Consider the following 12,030-nt stretch of genomic DNA (forward strand, 5'->3'; position numbering starts at 1 on the left):
TATGTATATATATATATGTATATATATATATATATATATGTATATATATATATGTATGTATGTGTATAAATGCACAGCAAAACAAAAATTTGAAGAGGAACACACAATGTTTTTGACAGGGTGTTTGTGCATGCGTATGCGTGTGTGTATATGCACGCACATCAGGGCTTGATAATTGGCTTGTGCTGGAGTGTCAGATGGTTGAAGAGGGGATAATAGCAAACTCAAGCTGCTGCCATTGGGGTGAAGGTGGGGGTGTGAAGGGCTCAAGAGAAAGGAGGGGGTCTGCAGGGCTTTTTGTGAATGGACCCCTTGCTTTTCTTGACCACCCTTACTCAATTCAGGCCTTTTGTGGAAAGGGGATGGGAACCCAGGAACCTGGCAGCAAGTGGGTGACCTTCTAGCACCTCACTGTAGCTGCCTCCTTTTCCCTTTTTCCAACCTGCTCTTTTATATTCTCCCCCTGTTCTGTTCTCTCTCCACTTCTGCCCCCCCCCCCCCCCCGCCCCCCGAGTTCCCCTGGCCTGCTTTGTCCCATGTCTTATTTTTTAGAGCATCTATTTTATGTTAAGGCCTATTTCTCTCACCCTGAAGTATTGCAAGAAGGGGAATTCTCTCTCTTCATTTGAGTGGATGAAAGGTGGTAGAAGGAAGGATTAAACAAAAGGAGCTGGAATTTAGTTATGGAATAGGGAAGGAAATGGTGGAAAATCCACGGTTAGCTTAAGGATGCAATTAGGGAAGAAACTTCTGTGGAAAAATAAAGAAGGCAAGACATATACTGTGTATGAAGAAGCTGTATAAATCTTCTGAGTTCTAAATCTCCCCTTTTACCACCTGCTTTTGTGCTTAACGGCTCAGTGCCCATATAGAAAGAAGGTCATTGTTTTTGTTAAATGAAATGAGACAAGAAAAGCTGTCTCTGTTAGTGTGGTGTTTACTTCCTCAGCTTGGCTGCTGTTTTGAAATGCTTGCTTTGATTGTTAATATCATCTTTTAAATGCTGTAAGAAAAGCATTCCCTAATGATACAGCTAAATGATAAATGATAAATGGGTTATACTTGTATAGCGCTTTTCTACCTTCAAGGTACTCAAAGCGCTTTAACAGTATTTCCACATTTACCCATTCACACACACATTCACACACTGATGGCGGGAGCTGCCATGCAAGGCGCTAACCAGCAGCCATCAGAGGCAAAGGGTGAAGTGTCTTGCCCAAGGACACAACGGACGTGACTAGGAAGGTAGAAGGTGGGAATTGAACCCCAGTAACCAGCAACACTCCGATTGCTGGCACAGCCACTCTACCAACTTCGCCACGCCGTCCCAGCTTGGTAAAATTACATTATTTTATCCAACCTCCCATGCATTGGATATTTAGATTTGAGTGTGCATGTGCCACAGGTCCTAACTTTATTTGGAATAGTTGTATTTGCTCATCATGACCATATCTTACCATGCATTTAATAATTTCTGTTTACATTATTTGATGCATCACATTTTTTTCATGAGACTTGAGACTTGAACATTATAGGCATTATCTTAGTTTTTTTTTTACCAAGGAACACCATCTTTGTATTTATGTTTTGTTGTGCTGCATACGCTATATGATAGTCCCTCTCGAAAAAACCCCAACTTCTTTGTGCTTTTTTCTGTTGTAGGGAGATTGCTTTTACCAGGAAGCTACATAAACAGTCCCCCAAGCTGTCCCACTACTACCTGGGCTTTTACATTCACTCTTGTCCCAAGATGCGGTATAAGGTATGTTTGCCTCACATCTACACATCTCTCTCTGACTACTGTATTTTCCGAACTGTAGAGTGCACCGGGATATAAGCCACACCCACTAAATTTTAGAAGAAAAAGATATGTTTCCATATGTTAGCCGCACCGGACTATAAGCCACAGATGTATACGTTGCAAAATGAGTTACGTTCACAGTAAGACTATGTAAATGTTTATTTACATACCTTAATTGTTTCCAAACGGTGCCTGTAACACGGCAGTAAAACGTCTGATCAAACAAAACAGAGTCATGGTCATTGACCCACTAGCTGCGGATGTTAGTTATCCAATCAGTTAAACAGACTCAATAACTCCACTGTGACATTTTGGTGAATTTAATGAGGAATTTGTGGAATTGAAACTGACACAAAACAACTAAGTTAATAATACTAACACACACACATGAATGTGTTAGCATATTAACTAATACTAACGATATTAGCATCATCATCATCACGATAACACTTACAAATATGCATGAAAACACTCCTACAGGCATCACACATGGGACAATTTAGTAAGTATAAACAGTTTTAGTTATACTGTAAAACTTACAAACGTTGCTTGGAGTGATCAATGAAGAATACACACTAATAGAAATGCCCTGAACAGCTACAAGACTGAATGCCACTTCTACTTCTGGTTGTTGAAAGCACTAAGTGGAAGGACACTGCGGCACTTGCAGTGAGCAAATTCGTTCAAAAGATTGCACCATAGCAAAAAAAATAAAACATCCTGTCAGTGTTTTTGCTTGTTTTTTTGTTTTTCGATAGTATCTTTATTATGGCTGTCAGTCAGCCAAGACAAATCCATAAATTAGCTGCGCCGTCTTATAAGCCGCAGGTTTCAAAGTGTAGGAAAAAAGTAGCGTCTTATAGTCCGGAATTTATGATATTACCTTAACAGCATCCTGTCAAACGAAATATACAAGTATACATAGATATATGATAAAGTTTAATTTGTAATTTGAATTTTAGTTGCATGCAACACTGCATGGTTGGACTGTAAACCTTCAAACTGCCTCTACAACTTCTGTACTGGGTGTTCCCATTTTTGCAACCATTTTTTGAACTGTTAATGATAACTACAAAGATAAAACAATATTAGATTGAAACTTGGTTCAGACTATTTATTTTACAGCAAATTTCTTAGTTTTCAGAGGACAGAAAGATATAGACTAGTTCAGGGTTTCCCCGGGTCATTAAAAAGCATTAAAAGGATTTTGCAAAAAAAGAAGGCATTAAATGGCATTAAAAAGCTTTAAACACGATGTCCAAAGGCATTAAAAAAAAGAACTCCAGTCAAATCACACATGCTATTAGCTACGTAATCACAAGTTGGCGAATAAAGGCAGGCAGCAGTTAACGGTGCCAAATTTCTTTGGCGTGACAAACAAAGCATTGTCTGCTGTCGCGACAACGCCACTACTACTGGCAGCTGCTGCTACCACTACAGAAAAATAAACAAATAAAAAGAAAATTCTCAAATTAAACAGTCTTGTGAGCCAATTCTATTTCACCAGAGCATAACAGTTAATATAAACTTTTCAACTATTTAAGTTTATAATAATAGTTAAAATAATATATCCATCCATCCATCCATCCATTTGCTACCGCTTGTCCCGTTCAGAGTCGCGGGGGGTGCTGGAGCCTATCTCAGCGCCATTCGGGCGTTAGGCGGGGTACACCCTGGACAAGTCGCCACCTCATCGCTGTCGCTAAATCTGGCAACTTTCCAATCCTCTTGGCGACTTTTTCTTGTAAACAGCTACTAGCAATACATCTGGCAACTATTTCCAGTGTTATTGGAGACTTTTTTGTGTCTTGGAGACTCTGACATGCAGCAGTACTGTCCTCAACGAGCAGTGACAGGTGCTGCTTTGAGCCTCTCCCTCGTTCCAAAGCACTCCCAGGCGGTTAGCTGGTGCTGCTGCTGCGCGAGCATAGCGGAGACCCTCACAGGGTGGGAATTGCAGCGGTTCGCACATGCGCAAATCATTTGCAGTGTGGACATTCATGGTGCATTCCATACTGTAAATCTCTACCTAGTGTGCTATATATTTGTCTTTCAAAATGTGCACTTAATTCCTACTATACTTACTGTCACCAAGTTTTGAGCAAATCAATGACTTGCAGTTCAGTAAAACATTTACAAAACGTTCCTATATGACATTCTATGAGTACCAAATTGCATTTGCATCCAAATATTGGGGTATTTTGTTAAGCAAACTTTATTTATGCAAGCAAATATAAATCATGATTTATCACTGTTCAAGAGTGTGATTAATCTGATAAAATAATCAGATTGAAAAAGGGCTGTGAATCTTTGGGTGTCCCACGATTCGATTCAAAATTGATTTTTTTCGATTCAACGCGATTCTCGATTTAAAAACGATATTTTCCCGATTCAAAACGATTCTCTATTTATTCAATACATAGGATTTCAGCAGGATCTACCCCAGTCTGCTGACATGCAAGCAGAGTAGTAGATTTTTGTAAAAAGCTTTTATAATTGTAAAGGACAATGTTTTATCAACTGATTGCAATAATGTAAATTTGTTTTAACTATTAAATAAACCAAAAATATGATTTATTTTATCTTTGTCAAAATATTGGACACTGTGTGTTGTCAAGCTTATGAGATGCGATGCAAGTGTAAGCCACTGTGACACTATTGTTCTTTTTTTTTTTTTTTTTAATAAATGTCTAATGATAATGTCAATGAGGGATTTTTAATCACTGCTATGTTGAAATTGTAACTAATATTTATACTGTTGTTAAGTTAAGTTAAAGTACCAATGATTGTCACAAACACACTAGGTGTGGTAAAATTTGTCCTCTGCATTTGACCCATCCCCTTGATCACCCCCTGGGAGGTAAGGGGAGCAGTGGGCAGCAGCGGTGCCGCGCCCGGGAATCATTTTTGGTGTTTTTAACCCCCAATTCTAACCCTTGATGTTGATAATATTAATTTTTGTTTCACTACTTTTGGTTTGTTCTGTGTCGTGTTTGTGTCTCCTCTCAATTGCTCTGTTTATTGCAGTTCTGAGTGTTGTTGGGTCGGGTTTGGTTTTGGAATTGGATTGCATTGTTATGGTATTGCTGTGTATTGTTTTGTTGGATTGATTAATTTAAAAAAAATTAATAAATAAAAAAATAAAAAATGGAAAAAATAAATGAAAAAAAAAAAATTTTTTAAAAATGAGAATTGATTCTGAATCGCACAACGTGAGAATCGCGATTCGAATTCGAATCGATTTTTCCAACACCCCTAATATGTATATATATATATATATATATATATATATATATATATATATATATATATATATATATATATATATATATATATATATATATATATATACATATATACATATATACATATATACATTAGGGGTGTGGGAAAAATCGATTCGAATATATATATATATATATATATATATATATATATATATATATATATATATATATATATATATATTCGAATCGATTTTTCCAACACCCCTAATATGTATATATATATATATATACATATATACATATATACATATATACATTAGGGGTGTGGGAAAAATCGATTCGAATATATATATATATATATATATATATATATATATATATATATATATATATATATATATATATATATATATATATATATATATATATATATATATATATATATATATGTGTATATATATATATATGTGTATATATATATGTATGTATATGTATATATATATATATATACATATATACATTAGGGGTGTGGGAAAAATCGATTCGAATTCGAATCGCGATTCTCACGTTGTGCGATTCAGAATCAATTCTCATTTTTAAAAAATCTATTTTTTTTCATTTATTTTTTCCATTTTTTATTTTTTTATTTATTAATTTTTTTTAAATTAATCAATAATAATGTATAATATGTGTATATATATATATATATATATATATATATATATATATATATATATATATATATATATATATATATATATATATATATATATATATATATATATATATATATACACATATATACATTAGGGGTGTGGGAAAAATCGATTCGAATATATATATATATATATATATATATATATCAATCAATCAATCAATCAATGTTTATTTATATAGCCCTAAATCACAAGTGTCTCAAAGGGCTGTACAAGCCACAACGACATCCTCGGTACAGAGCCCACATACGGGCAAGGAAAAACTCACCCCAGTGGGACGTCGGTGAATGACTATGAGAAACCTTGGAGAGGACCGCATATGTGGGTAACCCCCCCCCTCTAGGGGAGACCGAAAGCAACGGATGTCGAGTGGGTCTGACATAACATTGTGAAAGTCCAGTCCACAGTGGATCCAACACATCAGCGGGAGTCCAGTCCACAGCGGGGCCAACAGGAAACCATCCCGAGCGGAGACGGGTCAGCAGCGCAGAGATGTCCCCAACCGATGCACAGGCTAGTGGTCCACCCGGGGTCCCGGCTCTGGACAGCCAGCACTTCATCCATGGCCACCGGACCTATGCAACTCCCCCTCGCAAGGGACAGGGGAGAAGAGGAGAGAAGAAAAGAAACGGCAGATCAACTGGTCTAAAAAAGGGGGGGTCTATTTAAAGGCTAGATTATACAAATGAGTTTTAAGATGGGACTTAAATGCTTCTACTGAGGTAGCATCTCTAACTGTTACCGGGAGGGCATTCCAGAGTACTGGAGCCCGAATAGAAAACGCTCTATAGCCCGCAGACTTTTTTTTGGCTCTGGGAATCACTAATAAGCCGGAGTTCTTTGAACGCAGATTTCTTGTCGGGACATATGGTACAATACAATCGGCGAGATAGGCTGGAGCTAAACCGTGTAATATTTTATACGTAAGTAGTAAAACCTTAAAGTCGCATCTTAAGTGCACAGGAAGCCAGTGCAAGTGAGCCAGTATAGGCGTAATATGATCAAACTTTCTTGTTTTTGTCAAAAGCCTTGCAGCCGCATTTTGTACCAACTGTAATCTTTTAATGCTAGACATAGGGAGGCCCGAAAATAATACGTTACAGTAATCGAGACGAGACGTAACGAACGCATGAATAATGATCTCAGCATCGCTAGTGGACAAGATGGAACGAATTTTAGCGATATTACGGAGATGAAAGAAGGCCGTTTTAGTAACACTCTTAATGTGTGACTCAAACGAGAGAGTTGGGTCGAAGATAATACCCAGATTCTTTACCGAGTCTCCTTGTTTAATTGTTTGGTTGTCAAATGTTAAGGTGGTATTATTAAATAGATGTTGGTGTCTAGCAGGACCGATAATCAGCATTTCCGTTTTCTTAGCGTTGAGTTGCAAAAAGTTAGCGGACATCCATTGTTTAATTTCATTAAGACACGCCTCCAGCTGACTACAGTCCGGCGTGTTGGTCAGCTTTAGGGGCATGTAGAGTTGAGTGTCATCAGCATAACAGTGAAAGCTAACACCGTACTTGCGTATGATGTCACCCAGCGGCAGCATGTAAATACTAAAGAGTGCAGGGCCAAGAACCGAACCCTGGGGAACTCCGCACGTTACCTTGACATAGTCCGAGGTCACATTGTTATGGGAGACGCACTGCATCCTGTCAGTAAGATAAGAGTTAAACCAAGACAAGGCTAAGTCTGACATACCAATACGTGTTTTGATACGCTCTAATAAAATATTATGATCGACGGTATCGAAAGCGGCGCTAAGATCAAGAAGCAGCAACATAGATGACGCATCAGAATCCATCGTTAGCAATAGATCATTAGTCATTTTTGCGAGGGCTGTCTCCGTAGAGTGATTTGCCCTGAAACCGGATTGAAAAGGTTCAGAGATTGTTAGTCACTAAGTGTTCATTTAGCTGCTGTGCAACAGTTTTTTCGAGAATTTTGGAAATAAACGGAAGGTGGGAGACCGGTCGGTAGTTTACCATGAGGTCAGGATCGAGGTTAGGTCTTTTGAGCAGAGGATGAATAACCGCTTTTTTGAATGCTAGGGGAACAGTGCCGGAGGAAAGTGATAAGTTTATAATATTTAACACTGATGGACCTAATAATACAAACAGTTCCTTGATAAGTTTCCCAGGAAGTGGGTCAAGTAAACATGTTGTTTGTTTTATCCCACTTACACGCTGTAATAATTCCTCTAATGTTATTTCATCAAAAATAGAGAGACTATTTTGGAGGGCAGTGTCCGTCGTATATACAGTCGTATTTGTGTTAATAGAGCCCAGTTGTAGCTGGGATGCGTTGTCTTTAATCTCCTTTCTAATGAGTTCAATTTTCTTATTAAAGAAATTCATAAAATCATCTGCCGAGTGGGTGGAGCTACTGGGAGGAGTCCCTTGTTGGGTTAGCGATGCTACTGTACTAAACAGAAATTTAGGATCGTTTTTGTTGAGGCGGATGAGATTTGAGTAGTATTTAGCTTTAGCTAAGGTAAGCATGCGTTTATAAGTTATTAAACTATCACTCCATGCTTGATGGAAAACCTCAAGTTTAGTCGCGCGCCATTTGCGTTCCAGTTTTCTACATGATAATTTATGAGCTCTAATTTCTTCTGTAAACCATGGGGTGCGCCTTTTAGGGGCCCTTTTTTGCTTTAGCGGTGCTATACTATCAATAATTTCGCGCAAGGCATCGTCAAAGTTGTTAGTGAGTTTATCAATAGAGCCGACATAATTTGGGAATGGTGCTATTACCGAAGGCAGTAGGTCAGCAAGAGTCATCGTTGTGGCAGCATTAATGTTGCGGCCGCTATAGCAGTTATTATTATTATTAGCTTGTTGACAAAGAGTCAAAACTTCAAATTTTATAAGGTAATGATCGGACATTACTTTAGTATATGGAAGTATCATAACTTTGGAGGTGGTGACACCCCTGACAAGCACTAGATCTATTGTATTACCGTTGCGATGCGTGGGTTCATGTATTATTTGTGTAAGACCACAGCTATCAATTATGGTTTGGAGCGCCACGCACTGAGGGTCCGATGGGGTATTCATATGGATATTAAAGTCCCCCATTATGATTATATTGTCGGCGTGCGTCACTAGATCAGCAACGAACTCTGAGAATTCACTGATAAAGTCCGAATAGGGCCCAGGGGGGCGGTAGATAACAGCCAGGTCGAGAGGTAGCGGTGTGACAGACCTCATAGTAAGCACCTCAAACGATTTATATTTATTATTTAGGTTAGGGGTAAGGTTGAAATTTTCATTGTATATTAGTGCGACACCCCCTCCCCTTTTAAGAGGGCGGGCAACATGCGCATTTGTATAGTTAGGAGGAGATGCCTCATTGAGCGCAAAAAATTCGTCCGGTTTGAGCCAGGTTTCGCTAAGACCAATGACGTTAAGATTGTTGTCTCTAATGACCTCATTAACCAATAACGCCTTGGGAGACAATAATCTTATGTTTAAAAAGCCCATATTATAGGTATTGGGCTGTTTTGACGAGTTTTTGTTAAGATTATCCGTAGTGGCAATATTAACAATGTTGCGTTTATTATGCGTAGTGCACTTTAAATAGTTTCGACCATATCTAGGAATTGATATGACGGGAATTTTCCGATTGTTTGCTTGGTGCTGCAATAGACTGGACATATCATAATTTGCCACCTCAGTAGAATGCATGTCCACCTCTGACACAGACACAACAGTAAAAACATTATGTGAATTGTGTATTATTCTAAGAGAATTGCTATGCGTACATGGATTATCCAGCCTGGCGCTGGCTAGTTCTAGCTTAACTGACTCCTCACCCGGACTAACAGACATTGTAATTGCCTGTGACCGGGCTTGCTCTAGTGTAGTCAGTCAAGTGAGACTTAAATAGTAGTCTATGTTTCTAGACAGGATGATGGCGCCTTCCTGGTTAGGGTGAAGGCCGTCTCTCATCAGCAAGCCTGGTTTGCCCCAGAAAGAGGGCCAGTTATCAATAAACGTTAGTCCCTGCTGCCTACAGTAGCTAGCCAACCACTTGTTAAGCGAGACTATATATATGTATATATATATATATATATATATATATACATATATACATTAGGGGTGTGGGAAAAATCGATTCGAATTCGAATTGCGATTCTCACGTTGTGCGATTCAGAATCGATTCTCATTTTTAAAAAATCTATTTTTTATTTTAATTTTTTTATTAAAAAATTTTTTAAATTATTTTTTTAATTAATCAATCCAACAAAACAATACACAGCAATACCATAACAATGCAATCCAATTCCAAAACCAAACCCGACCCAACAACACAATCTTGTCTTCTTATCTACTTCCTCCAAGCAGTCCGCTTGGAATGTGCACAATTGGTGACATCACTAATTGGGGAACATTGTCATTGGATTGTCCATACATGGTATAAATCTACCCAGACTTCCTTGTGCACATTCGCAATTTATAGTGTATGCATACTCATCTGTAGTTTGGACGACAAAATGCACACGATTTTGACTTGCGGTTATTGGTTGTATTACCCAACATAGGACACTATTCAAACTTCCAGTCTCATCTAAAGAAGTAAGAAGTGCCTGGCTAACTTTTTTGTTTAGCGGCAATGTGCCTTCAAACTGTGAAGAAGTCGCTTCGAGTGTGTGCCAAAAAGAGTCCTGCTGCACCCACAAACTTTTACAAAAAGATGGATTTTCCGAAAAACTACTTTTAATGGCGGACTCTGTGACTACTATCTATGGCAATGGAGGAGACAATGAAACGGTAAGTAATAACAGTAGGTTAGAAATGTATGATTGATACGTTACCAATGTTAGCTCGAGTTGTTGTGTAGCAAGCTTAGCCCTCCAATGTAAGACAATACGGTCACCGTCCTGCGGCAAAATAAAGAATGATTTACCTAAAAAATGTTTTTAATTGGATTAGTGTCAACTGTGTTTGGCAATGGACGAGTAGGTTATATAATCCGTTATTTCGTTTGCGATGTAGCTCGTTGCTTAGTTTACGGCCTTAAGCCTCTGGAGTTATTTACATGATATAGAATAAAAAATCATTTTATTGTCAGTATACACATAAATACTACGAGGATCTAGCATTAGAAAGTGAGACTCGTAAAACTCGTAGCTGGGTTTTCTTCCTCGCTTTTGCCCGCCCGCATCGCCTCCTTCCTTAGTGCCGTCAACACACCACGGTGAGCAGCTGATCTTGCGATATCATCTGGGATGTTTTGTTGTGGCAAAAGTCACTCAAACAGATAGGTGGTGGTGGTCACCGATGTCGATAGAGCACAATAAAAGCAAAAAAGCTAAAAAAAAAAACTGAAAAAAAGGCAGACAGGCAAGGACGACGTCTCATCAGCGTGAGGGGGCGTGGTAAGGAAAGGGTCATTTGCATCTAACTACTCCGCCTCTCAAAACGTACCGTTTTGAAAGGGAGCTAAAGAGGAACTTGAAAATAGGTCTGTAGAACAAAATCTTTCTTTTCCAAAGAACCACCATTACATGTTATGTAGACCAAAATGAGGTGTTTTAAATGTAGAAAACAAATCATGGTATGACCCCTTTAAAAAGCAAAAAATTAGATGTGATACCTGCAGTAACTCTGAAGTTAACATATTGATTGTGTAGCTAGACAAACCCACATGGACTGGGAAGTCTGCTAAAATGGAAAATATCCATAATGTTATGGGAGTTACACTTCATCAATAATCACATTCAGATGCCAAATCTTCACTTTCCTAGTAATTTGTATTGTGGTAATTGAAAACATCCTTCACATATTTATGAATTAGTGTGATTAATCAGCCTCATTCATTACTTTTTTTGCACTCATTCATTTGCTCAGTCCTTTGTTATTCCATTCAGTTGTTACTACGTCCCTGGGGGACTGATGTCTTGTTGAATATTATGGCAAAATGCCACCTTTTTCAATCTACAGCCTTTTTTGTGTTCTTTATAATTGAGATTGTTTTAATCCTAGTCACTTGTCTGAGGGCACTGTTTTCAGAGCACCAACCCCCCTTTACAAGCCCTAATATCTGTTCTTGAGTGATCAACTTGCTCCCAACCTCCCCACTTCTATATTTTTTTTACCCAAAGGGAGGGACACAGAACAAGGGTGAGAAGGTTGCCCAGTTCCCACCTTAATGTTCTTTTACTCCTTCAGAAACCCACCCCATGCCCATTCAGACACTGTACTGTGTGCACACACATTGTCTCTCTCTACATTGTCTCATTTGCATATGAGCCCAAATAGTTCATTAATGCACA

At 38.2% G+C, this 12,030-nt stretch overlaps 1 protein-coding gene across 4 annotated transcripts in view; it reads left to right on the top strand.

The window, feature by feature from the left end:
* The window catches only part of LOC133657362 (arginyl-tRNA--protein transferase 1), a 97,957-nt gene that overhangs the window by 60,862 nt on the left and 25,065 nt on the right, over positions 1-12,030 (top strand). For all 4 annotated transcript variants that reach the window (XM_062058610.1, XM_062058612.1, XM_062058613.1 and 1 more), the window contains one exon: positions 1,663-1,762. In XM_062058610.1, the coding sequence (XP_061914594.1) occupies positions 1,663-1,762 (100 nt within the window). The remainder of the gene's footprint in view (positions 1-1,662; positions 1,763-12,030) is intronic.

This window comes from Entelurus aequoreus, linkage group LG09 (genome assembly GCF_033978785.1).
Source record: "Entelurus aequoreus isolate RoL-2023_Sb linkage group LG09, RoL_Eaeq_v1.1, whole genome shotgun sequence".
NCBI lineage: Eukaryota > Metazoa > Chordata > Actinopteri > Syngnathiformes > Syngnathidae > Entelurus > Entelurus aequoreus.